Source organism: Pinus tabuliformis, chromosome Q (genome assembly GCF_031772625.1).
Source record: "Pinus tabuliformis cultivar Carrire ecotype Pingquan chromosome Q, CPIR1, whole genome shotgun sequence".
NCBI classification, from domain to species: domain Eukaryota; kingdom Viridiplantae; phylum Streptophyta; class Pinopsida; order Pinales; family Pinaceae; genus Pinus; species Pinus tabuliformis.
Window position 1 is genome coordinate 1,215,757,822 of NC_142296.1, and position 19,714 is coordinate 1,215,777,535.

Consider the following 19,714-nt stretch of genomic DNA (forward strand, 5'->3'; position numbering starts at 1 on the left):
AATGACTAGTTGGTCACACCTTTTCCATATAGCATGGTCTGGTATTGGAGTGTGAATAAGGGTATTGTTAGCCTCATACATATATGAATAATCATTACATTCAAATTAAATATGGATTACGTATTTATTAAAGGTAGTGTGAAGGAATAATCCATAAGAAATTATTCAATATGAAAGTATACTTACTCTATAAGTCTAAGTATCACTAGATAAGTTAGGGATGGAAATCACAAAAAATCATCTTAGATGTTTGTGGAGATATTCATGAAGATATTGTGGAGAATGTTGTGAAGGAGGTTCAACCAATTAGCCAAATTGGTAATTTCTTATGATAACCTCACTTCGATATTATGAAGCCTCATGTATTGTGAGAATGTGTGTGAACAATGTATTATTTTTGTAAATTAACCAATTAAAGCTTCAAAGCCTTTTCTCCCAATTTTCTGTCTCTTGTTGCTGATATATTGTTTTTATTAATTACTTAAATTGGTATTAGAGCTCATGGTTTTCTCTTTTCGATTGAGAGAATTCTTTTTGCATTGTGTGGTGGACGTGTCAAGGCCCCACGACTAATGAAAAGGTGTGTGGTGTATCAGGCAAGGTGGATCTCAATTTTCCTTCTTTGGATCTGTGGAAGCCTCATGTGGTCTGCTATTTCTACGCTCTTGAATATGTTAAGATTTTTGAGTTAATTAGATGTGCATTTCTGTCAACCAGTTGTGTTTATTTTGTCTTGTATCTAAATATCCATCGCATAAGATTGTATGAAGTCAAATGATATTTGTTGAAAGCAAATGAGTTCGCGCAAGGAAATTGGAGTTGTGAGTATGAAAGAAATATGGAATGAATGTTTGCTTCCATTCATTATCCTCTCAAGATAAAAAAAATTCCTTTGAGAATATAGAATTTCGTTGTTCATGGTAGAGCCACTTGCTCTATCCCAATCGTGAAAATACTTTGTTGTCTTTGAATTTTTCACGTTGGTTTTTAATTATGTTCGGTTTAATAAACACTTATTCAAGATCATCCAAGATAAAAAAAAAATGTGATGAGCATGGTGTGCACACTTTTATGAAATTGTTCATTTGTTCAAGCTCTTCTTTTGGTCAGTGTGAACTGTGAGGGAAAGATGTTCATTCGGACAGAGAAATCAGCAATTAGAGAAACCTGCATTGAGTGACCTATCCATGTTAAATAGAGAATGCCGTGTACATAAAATTAAGTACCAACTTGGTTGTGCTAAACTAATGAGTCTGTGAAACTCAAGATAGTTACCTATGAAGCATGAAACAATTTCAGTGTAAGGAATAAGCCAGCCGAGGTGCGGAGATATTTAGAACGTGTGCAGAGGATGTGGATCTAACTAATAAAATACTACAGAAAAAATGATACATTTGTGATGGTTTGTCTTAGGCTTTGGTTCAATCCAAATGTTGAGCCCAATAGAGTTGCAAACCATGAGATTTGTTGGCCCCAATGGGAAGAGCACAAGTTATTGATGAGATGAAGGTACCACTGTGGAGGTAGAATCCATATAGAGCTGGTATTGGCTGTTCAATTATATAAAGTTACGTGTTAAACTATTGAAGAGTATGTAAGTTGGTGCTTAAGGCCGTTTTCTAAAAAAAACTTGGTGAGCAGCTCTCACCACCAAAATCTTGCATTCTCATTTCAAAATAAAAGTGGCTTTTATCCATACCGAAGGAACTTACTTGGACTTTTGGTAAATATTCCTTTTAAAATTCACAACCTTTTTAGTCCCTGCCATCTGGCATCCGGCAGGGACTATAGTAATAGCAGGGACCCCGACTTAGCATTAGTTGACCCCTTTGCTTCTCTGTTATACGGCGGTTAGAGCGCGGATGTCCTAAGTTTCTAAAGCCGTTAACTCTTAGCCTTCCTTCGCCATCTTATTTGGCCTCTTCCCGAGGCGGAAGAGGCCCGAACTTAGGTTAATTTGCAAGTTATCGCTAATTTCAGTGTGCCTGACCGTTAACTGTTAGCCTTAATGCTAGCATTACTTCCTTACAGGTTTCGTTATTTCCTAAACTATATCCCGATTTCGTAAACTATATCCTAAGGTCGCAGGGTTAACAGGTGTTGTGCTGCATCGCATCGGTGTGCTGGTATTGACGGGTGGGTAATGAGGTTCTCGCCATATGCTTCTGCAAATCTTTTTCAACCACTCGACTTCGCTCACAAAGGTCTCGAGTTTCACTCACATCGGGAAGGAGGAACGAGGATGGCTTGTGGAGCTAGGGTTCATCAGAGCTTTGAAGCTGAGTTGGGCGCCGACACACTAGTCGATCTTGATAGAGTAACCCACGAAAACCTTGCATGTAACCAGAGCCTGGTCTTGTACATTATGGTGGCTGGAATAAGAGCATACATTTGGACCTCTTCTAGGAAATGCATGAAAGGCCACATTCAACTCCCGAAAGAACTCAGGAAAGGCGGAAGGAATGGATTAGCAAATGATGGATTGTTTTGGGCGTGGTCTGAACCAGAGAAAACCCTTCCAGTCACCTACGGGCTTCATTTCGAGGGTTTAAGGGTTTGGTTTTCCTCAGTAGAGACGGCAGAAAAGGCACACGACGACTACACAAAGCAAGGAGCATACATTTGGACCTCTTCTAGGAAATGCATGAAAGGCCACATTCAACTCCCGAAAGAACTCAGGAAAGGCGGAAGGAATGGATTAGCAAATGATGGATTGTTTTGGGCGTGCTCTGAATCAGAGAAAACCCTTCCAGTCACCTACGGGCTTCATTTCGAGGGTTTAAGGGTTTGGTTTTCCTCAGTAGAGACAGCAGAAAAGGCACACGACGACTACACAAAGCAAGGAATTTGCAGGTTGCACCGTCAGCCAGATCATGAACCCTCAGAGGCGAACAGAGTCCCATGCTAAACGGAGAGAAGAGAGAGCACCTGCAGAGGCGATAGATCTTCTCTGAAGAATTCTCCAGTACTCACCGAGTCTTCGCTGCACTGCTGTAAGTTAGATACATTTGTACATAGGTTGGTCTAGAGCTAAATTGCTAATTGATACATGTATCATGAGCACTTCCATATGTGCAACCCTCAAAAATTGAGTTCTTGTAGAGAATTTAATACTACCAAATTATTTATCAATTGCTACGAAATTGGAAAATAATCCATCCTCAATACTCTTGAATATTGAATCTTTGAAAATCCTTTTAGAAACTGCTTCCAATTTAAAGAACGATGCATTTTCAATACCTATAGAGATTGAAGTTTTGAAATCCACATGAAAAAAATTCTAAAACATCATAATACGATTTTTCATGATACTCTGTACTCTGAGATTTGAGGAAGCCAGAGTTCTTCCAAACTCTTTAATTAATTACGCAACTCTTTGGGTAGTTTTCTGAACTCAACAACATTTTACTCTACAGTAATTCATGTTTATATCCATGAGCAATTTATATGCCTTTCGCTCCTCCTCTGCGAAGCTCCTTTGTTTTTCCAATAGCCTATTCATTTTAACATGCTCTTCCTCAAACTAATGCCCCAATTCTGCCATAGAGGAACTATGGTACTCCATGCTTCGTAACTACCTCTGAAATGGCCTTGAAAGCCCTTCCACAGATATGACGAAAAAGACATAGAAGAATACAAGATAGAAAGAGAGTTCTCTGAGCAATTTATATGCCTTTCGCTCCTCCTCTGCGAAGCTCCTTTGTTTTTCCAATAGCCTATTCATTTTAACATGCTCTTCCTCAAACTAATGCCCCAATTCTGCCATAGAGGAACTATGGTACTCCATGCTTCGTAACTGCCTCTGAAATGGCCTTGAAAGCCCTTCCACAGATATGACGAAAAAGACATAGAAGAATACAAGATAGAAAGAGAGTTCTCTGGTCCGAGCATCCGACCTTCCGGTAACCTAGCCCTCCTTAAGACAACGATTTGCTAAAGGGATACAAGCCATTATTACAATAAACTAGAGTTCTGATGCGATAAATGAAGGGCTCCTTCTCTATGGCCTTCTTCACATTCGAATTGAAATCGCAGAGCCATTTCTTTCTGATGGCAAAGAAATCATCCTCCAATGGAAAAGGATTCCACTCTAGGTCTAGGTCTGCAACCATCGATTTTTCAAATATGCGTTTGTGGGTTTCTTCAGTCCAGGAAGAGGATGGACTTGAGTAGTAGTATTCCACCAGCTACAGTGCCCGGGTTTCAGGGTTCAATCTCCCTGATCACAGCTGTTAACCTGATGCGACCTTAGGTGGCCTGCTGTATAGCTTGCATGTGTTATGCTAGGGAGATAGGTGTTAGGCACATGGCCGTCATGTAGGGCCCACAAGGTGGATAAAAGTTTCAACTTTCATTTTTATTTTTATTGACATCGGTTGATTTTCTTATTTTTATTTAAATTTGAAATTTGATGTTGCATTGTCGTTTCTTAGTTGAGAGCTGGTACAGTTGAGAGCTTACTTTTGTTGGCATGTTATGAATCTGTGAAGGGGCGGACAAGCGGAGGAGGATCCGGCCATAATATTGAGATACATGTAAGTATATTTTCAGGGTTTGCTAAGGGGGATTGTAAGAGGGATGATGCCTTCGTGCTGGTGCTCTAATGGCAGTGCTATCTTATCTGGAATTTTTCTCCAGCGGTGTTCACGTACAGTCGCAAAAGTTGTATTTCATTAGCTTTTGTTTATATAGGAAAATTTAATCTTATGTTTGAGTCTGCTCTTGGAATGCACTAGAGGGTAATTTGTAATGGATGCTGTGCCAATATTGACAAATCTTCTTCAATTTCATGACTCAAAGGTAATCTATTTTTTGCATATTCTCCTTTCATATTTAACGTAGGAGTGCGTTTATAAAGATATTTGTTTGTGTTCTGTGTTCAATTTTTATTGATCCTTTGAATGTTTACCTTGAAGTACATTTCCTCCTCTGGCCAATGATAAATATTTGTTACGCAGGTGGTCGAAGATGCATGTATTTGTTTGACTCGGATTGTAGAATCTTTTGCCTCTTCTTCTGAGAAATTAGATGAACTCTGTAATCATGGCTTGGTTACACAAGCAGCAAGACTTATATCTGTCGGTACTTCTGGAAGTGGCCAGTCATCTCTTAGTACATCCACATATACGGTATCAACATAAGTGACTTATTTGTTAAAAAAATTGGAAGGTTCTGTTATAACTTATTGCATGGTCTCATATTATCAATTGGCTTGCAGGGTTTGATTAGGATTCTATCTAAATTTGCTGGTGGATCTGCTTTAGCTGCCAAGGCACTTCTTGATCTCAATATAAGCGGCATTGTTAGAGATATTCTCACTGGTTCTAGCCTGGTGCCAGGCATGTCAGGTTCCCTTGCTCTGGACAGACCCACTGATTAGGTACTTAAAATATTATCGTTCATCTGACTGTTATTCGTGCTATGTTAAAAAGTTGAGACACATATTGACTATCCGATCTGAAACCACACGTGAATAGATTTTTCTTGAATGGTACTAGACAAATAAAATAAAATAGACATTTATCTGTATTGGAGAGTCAGGGAGTTTCATTTAGAATATTCCCATTATTGTTTTTCAAATTCTATGTTATTTCGACTTCTTAACTTCATGTGCTAGACAAATTATAAAGAAAATGCATATGCCATTGCTGTGGAACTCTAGTTTTTCTGTAGCAAAACTGAAGTAGTTATATCTTTCTATATGAACATGCATGCACCTGCCCCTCTGTCCAATAGCCTTCTTCTTTGTAGGAGAGTTCTATTGATTGCAAATCTCATGTAGTGTCTTATTTCCAGGCATTTTGCTTTTGGTCTTTGTTAGTAGCTATGTAGTTACAAGAATGGCTGAGGCTGGAGTTTACCGGAAAATCTTTTGTTGGCAGAGAGTTCTAGGGATTGCAAATCTCTTGCAGTGACTTGTGTCCAAGTCCAAGCCTTTTGCATGTTTTGCATTTTGTGTTTTTTCATCTGCTGTCCAGGGTAGTGACAAATGCCCAAAAAATTGTTTCTTGTGGCTTGGATTGTAGGTGTGTGTTACCTGGCATAAAACTAGTCATGACTAACGAAATTGTCACAATTCAACCGGGAGAACTTACGTTTCTCTGTAAGTGAATAGCGAAGCTGTTGCAATTTTTAGTTTGAATGTCAGTCTATGCATGTTTTGCATTTTGTGTTTTTTCATCTGCTGTCCAGGGTAGTGACAAAACTGTAGCATTCCTATTGACCGAAATCAATCCAGAGCTATCCTTTAAACCTGATCTGAAGGTGTACAGTAGGGTTGCAAAGGGTTAGCTTCATTTCAACTGCCAGGTCCAACATACCTCAAATGGTGCACAACTGTCAATGGTGGCTTGTGGATCAAAGACTTTTAACATTTGCAGATGCTTGTGCTATGTATCTAGACTTGTCTATCAATCAACAACTACAACATTTCCCAAAATTTATTATTGATGAAATACATACTGTTAGGATTTTTATGCCACATATCCCACAATGGGGTGCAGGTGCAACCAAAATTCTCTTTTCCCATACATCATTTGAGCATAACTCATAAGCAGTGATGTGACTGTACAATAGGGATTTGTTGTTTTATTACAAGTTACTAATGCTACACCTCTGCCCAAACCCTAATAAGGTTACAACGAACTTGTGAGGGTACAAGAATTCCTCCTATGGCCAAAGTTGGTCCTAGCAAACAGAAATAAATGCCATTGCCTTACAGTAGGGTTGCAAAGGGTTAGCTTCATTTCAACATTTCATAGATTGTTGTGGTAATGCCAGAATTGTTCATGTGACACATATACACATGTTCTGTCTCTTACTGATGGCCATACTCTTGTCTATCAATCAACAACTACAACATTTCCCAAAATTTATTATTGATGAAATACATACTGTTAGGATTTTTATGCCACATATCCCACAATGGGGTGCAGGTGCAACCAAAATTCTCTTTTCCCATACATCATTTGAGCATAACTCATAAGCAGTGATGTGACTGTACAATAGGGATCTGTTGTTTTATTACAAGTTACTAATGCTACACCCCTGCCCAAACCCTAATAAGGTTACAACGAACTTGTGAGGGTACAAGAATTCCTCCTATGGCCAAACTTGGTCCTAGCAAACAGAAATAAATGCCATGGCCTTACAGTATGGTTGCAAAGGGTTAGCTTCATTTCAACATTTCATAGATTATTGTGGTAATGCCATAATTGTTCATGTGACACATATACACATCTTCTGTATCTTACTGATGGCCATACTCTGTTTTAAAAGCAGAGATCATTCTTCATAATACAGAAACTCACGAACTACTTTGAGTTTTGATAATGAAGTTAATAGTCACCCAACATTTATCCCTCAACACTACTAGTGAAAGATAAACTTGGAATTAGCCTAAAATTTGCTTCTATTTCATGGAATCTTTATGGTAACTTCAATATTGCTAATGTTAAAGAAGAGCTTGGCAATCTTCCTACAGGATGGCATATTCATTACAAATCAACTTGGCAAGCTAGAATTGTATGAATCAAATAGTGTTGGAAGGTTAATTATCGTTAAGGCCAGTATACCTTACCCAACTTCAGGCTTAACAAAGATACAACCCTTAATTTGATATTGTCATGCCTGTAGGAGAGTGCTTTCGAATGGTAGGCTAATAAAGCTAGTCAACATCAAATAATGTACAACAAAGGTTTTGCTCTTTATTAACAGGCTTTCGAATGGTAGGCTAATAAAGCTAGTCAACATCAAATAATGTACAACAAAGGTTTTTCTCTTTATTAACAGGTTTCCGACTTGAAGTTCCAACTACACTTTATGAATGAAATCACCAAATATGGTTATAAAATAGAAGAGCTTTAGTTCACAGAGAAAACAAAATGGGAAAACATCCATTTTTATCTCAAAGCAAAAACAAAAACAACACAGAGCCCTTCCCTCAACAGAATTTGTGACAACAACAAATGGTTCCAAAACGTAAATAAGGTGACCCGTCATACTTTGACCTCACAATCCACGATTCCACACTAGCATGAATGAAGATGACTAATTCCGAGGTGTCAACTCTGTGATTGCACCTTAACTGCTCACTGAGCATAAATAGTGCAATTAGCATCATTGTGAATAGATGAAATGAATGTATCTTTTATTTAACACCCAATAGTTTCACGACAGTGTTCAATCAATTGGTTATACGCTTAATCCATTCCTCCAGTATTGGAATTGCAACAATTAAATCCAATTTCATGTTCGTGAGCCTCTTCTTGGCATCGAAGGGCAGTTATGGTCACACATTGTTACAGGGAAGAAACTGAGTTTAAAAATGTCACAATTCAGAATCTGAAAGCACAAAAATACTTTCATCACTATTTCTTACAGTCAATCAGATTTTAACTCCACCTTATCAGATGTCATCTCTCAATGAACTAGACATGTAGAAACTGCTTTTCAGAATTACCCTGTGTCTGCGGTGCCTAATCTCAACACTTGTATTTAAATTTTGTGGACTGGTTTTCTGTTTAGGTACAGGAGACAATAACTGTACACTGTGGTTTCTATAGTGAACGTGGAGGCTTTGATATTGATCTTGAAGATAAAAGATTTATGAACAATTTTAAAGCTGTTGTGTCAACATTTATAACTCTCAAGTTATTCTGATTTGCTATTAAATCAGAGTAGTTCTGATTTAAGTGGATGAAATTCAGGTGTGCTATGTAGCATTTTGGGATGAAATCACATTGTTGGAACAAGAAGCAGAAGGAAAGAAACTTGGTGAGAGACTGAATGGTAAAATTCCAAAGGTCAGTCACAAGGTTTGCTGTTAAAATTTTTGTATTTATTCCATATTCGGGGTTTAATCTTGTTGAGATCATAAGAGGACAATGGATCTATTTTGATCTCTTCAACAAACGCTAATCCAGTTATCAAACAAGCAGATTTATAACACCACTTAATATAGATGAGAATAAGGATGTTCATATACCATTTCTCCATCCAACATAAGATAATTTTATTCATGTCCAACAAATGACCGCTAAAGTAAGTCAATGGGACTGCCGTGTCATTGTTGTTCGCAATCTGCCTTTCAGTGATCAGAGACTGAATGGTAAAATTATTGTATTTCTTCTATATTCTGGTTTTATTTTTTTTGATATTATAGGAGGACAGTGGATCTATAGTGATCTCTTCAACAAAACCCATGACCAAGGGAGCAATCCAGGCTTTGATGCTTACGAAGCCAATATCCCCTGCCAACTCTATGGCTTCCAGATCAAACCCCATGAACAAGGGAGCAATCCAGGCCCATAGCTGCTACAGCACCAACACTTCCATTAACCAAGGGAAACATTCTCAATTACTCCAAGCTTGTTCAAGAAGTACACCAACTTCATCCAGGGACAGAGAGAATGTCAACAGCTCAACCATAGAAATACGTAGGAGTCTCACTGCTCTGTTTCCACACACATTTATTATCATGATTGTACTTGATTAAATAATCCTGAAGCTACCCTGCTTCTCAACTTGCTATTATTGTATCGTGCACATGGCAATTTGTTTGGTAAGAACAGGCCAGTGATAGTCCTGTTAGAAGTGTGCTCTATGCTGTTCCAAGAGAGACAAGAAAGTTTCAAGGTTATAAGCTGCCTCCAGATACCAGATATTTCTGAGATTTTTGTGGGGGCCCAAATGTTTGAACTTTGGCCAAATATTGCTTTTGATTCAACAGTATGTTACGTGAACAATTTGTTCCGTATGCTTGGCTGGATGCATGACACTTTAACTGATTGTGAGTCTGATGTTCTAAACTGTTACATGGTTTGTCATATGCATAACTAAATACACTTACAATTTTTTTGCGGTGCCTAATCTCAACACTTGTATTTAAATTTTGTGGACTGGTTTTCTGTTTAGGTACAGGAGACAACAACTGTACACTGTGGTTTCTATAGTGAACGTGGAGGCTTTGATATTGATCTTGAAGATAAAAGATTTAGGCTCAACTTGCTTCTTAAAAACTCAGTTCATTGTTTTATGCCATTGACTATATATTGATATGTGTTTTCCTCTGCGTAATAGACAGGCTCAACTTCATGCAGGGACTCGCTGCGTCGCAGCTCCCCTTGTTTCTTTAGAAGTCTTAATGCATAGGTTTTTATTTTAACGACATTCCGTGGTTGAAATCATGCTTTATTACTTTTGTATAAGTGATAAAATAATTAAAAGGGAAAAAGTGTTTTCAGAGTATCTTATATGCCAAGTGAGAAGTACACAGGTGGAATTATTAAATTGGTGGGTTAAATCATAAATTAGTGTCTTAAGCTATGATTTATATATAGTGGGCATATGGTTGATGATTTGATATTTCCTGTAGTGATCATAAAGTAGGGCTTTTAGAGAGATAAGGTGTAATTTTGTTTTGTAAATTTGGAGTGATAATATTGAGAGTGATAAGTTGATTTGTAATATGGAGTGATAAGTGATTTTTTTTAAGGGAAGGTCATGGTTGTAATCCAAGGTAATGTTTTATTTTGAGAAAGGGTGAGCTGAATCATTAAATTCAAGATTGTAATCGAACTTTGGCGTGCATTATCAGTAGTACCCAACACCCTAAGGTCGCATAAAAATCAATCAAGTGTGATAACCAAGTGAGCAAGTTCAAGAAAGCACTTTAAAGAGAAAAATGGGTAGAGGAAGGCGCCTACAAAATGCATCTCAAGAAATTAAAGAATTGCAAGAGTAAAATCATTAATTGCACACCAAATTGAAGTAATTGAGTGGAAGATAAAGCAAAATCAAAACATAATTAGTCAAATGACTAGGACATTAGAAGCAACAAAAGATCTCCAAAATGAACTAGATATTAAACAACAAGTCATTATTGCACTCCAAATAAAATTGAGGCAAAAAAAAGATCTACTTGATGCAAGATGTAGATAAACGGTAGATGTAGTATGTGCTACAAATGATCTCATCCAACATATTGATGAAATTTGTGACACAAATGATCTCATCCAGCAATTTCTGATACTAAATAAAAATGATGAAACTAAATATCTAATTGACAATTTTGATGGAGGAAGTGATACAAGTGAATTGTTAATAGAGATGATTGATGCTCAGTGTGATACAAATCACTCAATGAACCAAGCATAGAATATCATGAACAGTAGTAGTAGTGAAGAAAAACAACAGGAAAATGGTATTTCCAAGGTGGTGATGTGACCATGGGGAGAAATTTCATTTAAAAAATATGAACATGGTTTTGGATACTCCAAAGAAAAAAACTATATTCTAGATTTCTCAAAACTAGTTTAGTTTATAAGTGCAAGATTTCTAGAAAATACCCAAAATCTTGTTAAGCATAATCATTGGAAAAGAAATGGCCATATGGAGAGTAAATATTTTGACCTCCATCTTTTTCGTCATTGTGGGAAGACAAATCATCGAAAAGAAATGTCAAATGTAGAAGAAGAATAAAATGATAGTTAATTATAGAAGGATAAACCCTTGGAGATGGAATCCAGAAGTAAAGAAGTTGCATAAGTCCTACAATCTACTCAAGATAGAGGTAAAGATAAAGTTTCCTGAAGAATTGAACAAAGTTAAAAAGAGATACTCTACTACAACTTAAGAGGGGGAGTTAAAAAATAAAATGTAGATGATCATTGGTCAAACATAACCCACCTATTGTCTCTCTTTTCAACTAAAAAAGGCGGCAATTGATGATGTAATTGAAGATGGTTGTGAGACTAAACATTTTGATAAACTCAACAAATTTGCTAATGAACATCCTCAAATCTACCAGTGAGCCTAAAAAAATATTCCAGTGGGCATCATCAAATTTTTGACATGGGAAAACGAACTTTGAGCTTTCAACATCTAGTTTTATTTCTTCTTCAGAAAGTTTTTCAGTAGCTAAACGCATGATTTTTTCAAGAGCTCAACACAATAGTTCTTTAGCAGCTCAATGCATAGGAGTATCAGCATAAAGACATGGAGATGGTACCGAGTTCTTAATCTGGACTTATTATTGACAAGGGGAATGTTAGCCTCATACATATATTAACAATCATTATGTCAAAATTAAATATTGATTAAGTATTTATTAAAGGGAGCATGAAGGAATAAGTCATAATAAATTATTCATTATGAAGGTTTACTTACTCTAGAAGTCTATGTATTACAAGAGATTAGAATAATGAGATAAGTTAGGGATGGAAATGAAACAAAATAACCATAGATATTTGTGGAGATATTCATGGAGATATTGTGGAGAAAGTTGTGGAGGAAGTTCAACCAATTAGACAAAGTAATAATTTGTTACGAGAACCTCCTTTCTATATTACGGGCCCTCACGTATTGTGAGAATGTGTGTGAATAATGTATTATTTTTGTAATTTAATGAATTAAGGCTTCAAGGCCATTTATCCCAATTTTATGTCTCTTGTTTCTCAAATATTGATTTTATTAATTGCTTCAGGTACTATAAGCCATCGTTAGATTTATGTGTTTTGTGTAGTTCAATTTTCGAATGAATAAGGTATTCACTAACCATAGTAACTAGAATTCCAATTGCGATAATTTACTATTGCACATCCTTGGAGAATGACAACTTTCTCTCGTGATGCATCTACCTTGCTCTTGGCCTCCACTCAAAATTGTTCATATTTCTCTCAAGGAATTAATTATACGTGGAGATCCCAACAACTTGATAGGCCCACTCTGGTCCTCCAGTCAAAACTATAACTGAAGGTTAGAACCATACCTTCCAACTCACTCGTGCATGCTCTAGCATTTTGTAATTTTCATGATCGTAGCGATCCTATGAATGATGTCAATTTCCCCTAGTCCATTAGTTGATTTTTCATAAAGGTGTCTAATGCATTTCTCACCAATACTTTCCCTTTTAGCATTCTCTTCTTTGATGAAAGGATAGAGAACTCAATAGTTTTTACTACAAGCTTCAGCCCTGCAAACAATTTCATATGTTCCCACAGTTTCTTCATTTCTAAGGTGATGTCTTCCCATTTTATTTTTCTAGCTTCAATCAATCCCATATTACCTTTAAACATGCTCTTCAACATTTTGATATCATCGTGCGCTACCTAATTTTTTTAGTTAATTTGATATGCATTCAGATAAGAAGACTAAATTTATTTTTCCTTATTCTCTAGTGTGTATTTGGTGTTGTTTACATTGCTTTGAACCTTCTTCATCTCATTTTCCAACAACTACAGTTCTATAAGAGCTCTAGTTAGCTGCTCGGTGGGATTTTAGGTGTGGTCTGGTACAACCACAACACAAAAATGTGACTCTATCTGTTGTTGTAGCTATGTGGTATGCATGTTAAGGGTTACTATCTCATCATTCCTCTAAATTAACTCTTTGTCTAAAATTTCCTTCTGATTTTCAACTTGAGATAATTACTTGGTTTGTACATGCTTTGCAGTAGGCATTTTAAGTTGTTTCCTCAGTGAATGTATTTTTGAATGTGAGATCTTGATAAGAGTCTCGACAATGGCCTTGTCATTGGGATTCACTCCCATCTTGAACGTCAATTCTTTTTATTTTTCATTTTGGGGATGAAGGGCTCTTGAGTTTGATATTTCTTGTTTCACCTTAGTAACTAATTTCTCCAGCAATTTCTTAGCTTTGTTAAAGGTCAAGGCTGATTAACTCGCTATATACCATCTTCCATTCTAGTTTGTGTAAATTGATATTGTCTTGAGAAGGGACATTAGTCATGTCTAGACACACATCGACCATTATGAACTGTGGTCAAGAGGGAAGGTATTACAATTAGGGATGATATAGAGAGAGTTTCATTTTTCTTCTTTCCAGTCCATTTCGGCCAAGAGCCTGGTATGATATGGCACCAAGTGGGATGCCATTTGAGATGAGATGTCATCCCAAAATTTTTTGTTTGTTTCTTCTATTATCTACCCTTGTTCCAATTTACGGCCTACTACTAATTCAAAAAAGGAGTGTCATTATAAGAAATCATAGATCCAAAATTGCTAAGAAAAGAAAGGGATTTGTTAATACTCCTAAAAGGAAAATTATCCTCAGATGAACGAGGTGATGTGTACTTCACTTCTTTCAGTACACATGTAGATCCACATGGTTGGTTGACCTTGGGTCATCCTTTCATATGACTCATCATAGGGAGTGGTTTTGTGAGTGTGAAAGTTATGATGGAAGTGATGTATTCCTAGGAAATGACCCAACAATCAAAATCACAGGACAAGGAAAATTAGTTTTGAAGTTCATGTCTAGAAGGATTAGAACAGTCCTAGGTGTTTGACACATCTTAGGATTGGCCAAGAATTTTCTTGTAAGCATGATTTGGAATGCATGTGCAAAAATATTGTTTAAAAATTATACTTGTATGATGGTTCAAGGAGAATGATATTGGTGAAGGTAATTCATATTAGAAATCCATATAAAATGTTAGGAAGCATTATTGGCAATGGGTGTGACAATTCTATTGTTCCTGAAAATGTTGTAGAAGAAGGAAAACTTGGTATACTCTATGGAGAAAATACTATGACGTGGCATCAAATACTGGGACATATTGTAGAGAACGTCCTTTGATTACTACATAGTAATGGTATGGTATTTGGTGTTTTATTTGGATGATATGTTCTTGATTGGAACTGATAGGGAAATCATCGAGGAAGTGAAAATTTAGTTGACCTTTAATTTTTACAGGAAGGATCTTGGTGCTGCAAATTTTAATTGGAAATGTAAATTAAAAGAGATGAGAAAAACATGAAAATATGGTTGAATTAGAGGGAATACATCGAGATAATTTTGTAGAGGTTTAATATGCATGAATGAAAATCAGTAAAGGTCCCTATTCCTAAAGTTGTAAATTTATCTACAATACAATGTCTCAAGGCACATAAAGAGGAAGGGAAGATGTCCCATATTCAAGATGCCAACGTCATTGTGATTTCAATATATGTAATGCACTATAATGGAGAAAACATTGGACATGCAATGGGAGTGTTGAGTAGGTATATGTCAAAACTAGGAATGGAGAGTTGAAAATTAGTAAAATAGGATTTCAGGTGTTTTCATGGCACCACTAGTTATAGGTTGTGTTACCACGGAAGACTGATATTGGGTGGAGAATTGGATATGCATGAATTTTTTGATGCATACTGAGATGGATATCTGGATCATAGAAGATATGCAAGTGGATATGTGTTAATCAATTTGGAGGAGAATTTATTTGGATGAGAAAGAGAAATATGTACTAGCATTCTTAAATACATAAACTAAACACATGACATATGTAACATCTCTCCTAATTTACACATGAAAATATGTAATTGTCCTAGTAATTTACAGAGTGATTTTTTTTATAAGGTAAATATTGATAAGATTTTGAGCCTCATCTTTCAAAATTTACATAATACATCATAATATAAAGATCAGCAATTGGCTACCCAGTCATGCATTAGTTAATTTTTGCAAGTAGTATTTTGATGTTTATGTTATGCACCTATGAAATTCCCCACAATACACTTCTACATACTTTATCTATTTATTGGAATATCCCTCTATTAAAGTTTTGGGCACATTGTCAAATCTTAGTGCATCATGATCGAAGCATTATTTACATACATACATACATACATATACATACATACATACATACATATATACATATATATATGTATATATATATATATATATATATATAGATATATATATATGTATATATATGTACATCTATATATATATATATATATATATATATATATATATATATATATATATATATATATAGACACACACACAAGTATGCCTTATACACTTGATTGTAGGCCTTACACTTTATTCTCTTATGTATATATCCCTTACATTATAAAAAAGGTGTGAAACTCTTAAACCTCAAAATGGTGTAATATGTGTGTGTGTGTGTGTAAACATTGCTAAAGGGTTTACTTTAGACTTATCTTCATTCATAAAATTCATTTTCAAGGCACAGATAATATGTTTCTATATATATGTATATATATATATATATATATATATATATATATATATATATATGTGTGTGTGTGTGTGTGTGTGTATATATGTATATATATATATATGTATGTGTATATTGCTTTATGATTTACATTCCACTATGGCTACCACATAGAAATGTATGACATGGGTTGATTGATCGCAGGTCAGGGGCTCAAACGGCTTACATAAAATCATAGATATATAATGATTTCAATGGTTAGGATCACTCTATGATTGATCAATGATGATGATTTAATGTTTTCTCATTAGGGTAACTACCCTAGCTTTCCATACCGTCATAGTGTCATTGTGATTTTGCTCTGGTTGCAAATTGAGCTTTGCAACCTCATATATAATCCCACTATAACCCAAGGGGTTTTTCTTGGTCCTATGGGGGATACCATTGGATTTCTAGTAATTCTCCCTTATATATACCATCCAAGGCTTAACATTTTCATAGGAAGGGCTTTTGCATGCACCTAGTTCGACTTCTCTTGTAAATTCTCAGAGATTTTGTTATTCTTTGGATATATATATATATATCGAAGTTTATTTACTGCATTCATGGAAATTTAACCAATAACTATTATTTTGTTTGATTGTAGGTAAACCCTGGCTTATATTTGTGGCTTTTTAGGTCACGAAATCCAATTTTTGGAAGGATTTGACTCAGTCCTAATGCCTTGAAAGAAGAATGTTTCTCGATAAGCTTCCCTTGGTAAATTTTTCTTAGAAACCCTAACCCTAATGTTTTGTCAATGATTTTTCTTTTTCTACATATCACTTATCATCTTGAGGAAAAACCATTCCTCCTCCTTGGTAGGAAAATATGGAGACTCTTATCTTTTATCCATAGGTAAAACTATTTATTTACCTTTGTGCTTAATTTTCCTTCCCTTATGGTCAAATATATAATAAACTTTGGAACAACTAATGACTATTTGTTCACTCAAAGGTTAGTAGCAACAGTTCTTGGATTCCCAATTGCTCAATTATTCAAATGATGTCTACGATATTCCCTTGTTCCTTCCACTTTGAATACCAGATGTGCTTATTAAACTTCATTATTTCCAAGTCTCTCTTGTGACCGGACGACTCGTAGCTTGTCCATGGCTAGTATGAATTATGTATTAGAGTTTGAAGAAAAGTCCCTATGCTATCCAAATATATACATTTTTATTTTTAATTCTTTTCCTTGACAAGAGTGATAATATTAATAGAAAATGTGCTAGTTTATGTAAATGTTATTTTTTCATTAATATTGGGGTTTTGTGTATTTTTTCTGATTTCAGGGTTTCTCCTCCTCAGAATTTATTTCCCAACTTTTATTTAATTAGTTAATGCTTGGTCTAGGCCCATATAGACGTGGATGTAAAATTTTCTCCTACATTAAAGTGCAGTAAATATATCTTGAAAGATGGTTACACATGGAGGCTATGATAAGGATGTTTCTCTTGTTTAAAATAAAAGTAAGGATCATGCCTGTAGGACTAGAATTTATAGACTCTTTATTTTGCATAATGATAAAACAATATATTCATTAATTTTATGTTTTACAATCAACCTGCAACTTTTAAATATTAAACAAGACATTCGACCTTGACTAAGTTGTGCCTTTTCTTTTCTTAAGCATATGCATGTGTAATATTTTCTTTTAAATGAATCTATAGATATTTTAAACTATCTCTTTTCTTATTTCAATATCATACGTGTAGATATTATAGTTTAATTAAAAGATGTAACTAGCCCAGAGACCTAGTGGACTCCTCTAATGATGTACTTATTTTGGTTCTTTTACTTCTTTCAGTTCTTTGAGCCCTATCTTCCTACGTCGAGGACTATCTACTCATTTGCCTAAAAATAATATTATTGTTCTTAATAGGTCTATGATAGATAACCTGGGCATAATCTCCACCTTTCCTTGCTTAATGATATACTATATACTTACACATCTTTTTATTCTACTACCTTCAGGTAACCAACACAAGTACCTATAGGATCTATGTCCAATTTTCTATTTTTTTAACCTGAGAATACCATAGTTCTTAACACCTACCTCTTTACTTGCTTAAGACAACTATCTTGTCATTTCAAGTTACTCTGTCTTGCATTTTATTTGTGTTGTTCCCACTCAAATTACTCCAAGGGAAATGTTTGGTATCTTCTTGTTACTTTTTTCAACAAAGAGGGTTTCGACACTGCAACTTAGCAACTCCACTTACCTATTATAGGAAAAACAACCACACATATATCTACATATGCATATACATATAACTATTCTCATCTAATAATTGACATTAAAACTTTTTATCTAGCCTTTTGTTATTTCAAACCCATTTAAATTCACAGTAGAAATCTATTCTATCTTTTCCTAAAACAGGCTTACTATCAAATTCCTATTATTCAAAAACTAAATCTTCATTCATTTACTTATCTAAATTTTTCCAAGAAATAGGATAAAGGGTTCCACATTCTACCCCACCACGAACTAGTTTCCTTGGTTCAGTCCTCCCTGCTAAGAGAAAACAACATAGGAATCTTTTTCAAATTCACCTCCTTAACCCTTTAGCAATGTCTTTCTAATTTTCTAGGGTTCATAACGAGTCTTACTATCCCAGTGGTTATGTTTTAAATTAAATTTCATGTATCTACCACAGTTCTCATTATACAAATTATACCTCATGACATCTAACTCTAGTCATGTATTTCTTGAGGTCTATCGCTGAAAATAGTTCTCCTGAATGGAAAAAATGGAGGATTTCTTTCTTTTTGTTCTGGCCCCTTCTTAGGCATAACTTATTTTAACTGTTTTCCCTAGAAGTTAGGAGTCTCATCTCATATGTTAGCCTTTAACATATTTTCTAGAATAATATTACACAACCAAAAACAACTTTTCCTTTTTATTTAATTAAAATAATTATTTACATCATCACATTCTGTCACTTGTCCCAGTTGACATTTCAGCCACACATTAACTTGAATGTCATAAAGTAAATTTACCGAGATATTAGAACATCCACTAATGAAAGTAAGGAAGTAATATGGTTGTAAATATTATGTTTAGGTATTAGGTTCGTACAATGACTCGTGAGGTTAGATTGCGATAGTTAGAGTACAATCTTCCTCAGAGAGAACCTAGAATATCATTCTAAGATAATGAATATGAATTTGAATATCACTTTGTGAGAGATATGGTTGAGTAAAATAAGGTGCTACAAGTGATGATGGAAAATTTGAAGAATGTTGCAGATTCATTAACAAAATTTGTCAGTACTAAGAAATTCTCCTGGTGTAGAGAAACAATGGAATTTATTTCCCTATATTGTTGATCATGTACTATTGTGTTCCACTGTCTAAAAATAATACAAGGGGGAGAATTTTGGTTATGTTTTATATTCTTTGCACAACTATCCCCACACATTATATGTTGCATCCAATGTAGTGAGGGGGGGGGGGGGTCACACGTAAGGTAGAAACCCTATATATTTTGGGGGGCTGAAGGGTGTTAGAATCCCCCCCATACTCAAGGAGTTTGTAGAGTGGTATAAGCCCCTATGTAGGGGTTGGGGGAAATAGCTTATAGAAAAAATGGGTAGTTTTTAGCACATTGTTTTAAATTTAATAGTTTTATCGTGCATGATGGACTTTCCCATGGTTTAATAGTTTATGTTATAAAATTGAATTC

At 35.3% G+C, this 19,714-nt stretch overlaps 1 protein-coding gene across 2 annotated transcripts; it reads left to right on the forward strand.

Annotated features, from left to right (window-relative positions):
- Positions 1-4,743: 4,743 nt before the first annotated feature.
- On the forward strand, positions 4,744-9,995 carry LOC149224151 (E3 ubiquitin-protein ligase UPL3-like). 2 transcript variants are annotated; one of them, XM_089386020.1, is made up of 4 exons: positions 4,744-4,800; positions 4,959-5,129; positions 5,219-5,380; positions 9,916-9,995. In XM_089386020.1, exons 1-3 carry the CDS (start codon positions 4,750-4,752, stop codon positions 5,378-5,380), a joined length of 384 nt encoding a protein of 127 aa, XP_089242146.1. In that variant the 5' UTR covers positions 4,744-4,749; the 3' UTR covers positions 9,916-9,995. The 2 variants fall into 2 exon arrangements, with proteins under 2 accessions (XP_089242146.1, XP_089242145.1); XM_089386019.1 differs by lacking the exon at positions 9,916-9,995 and adding an exon at positions 8,709-8,739.
- Positions 9,996-19,714: the final 9,719 nt, after the last annotated feature.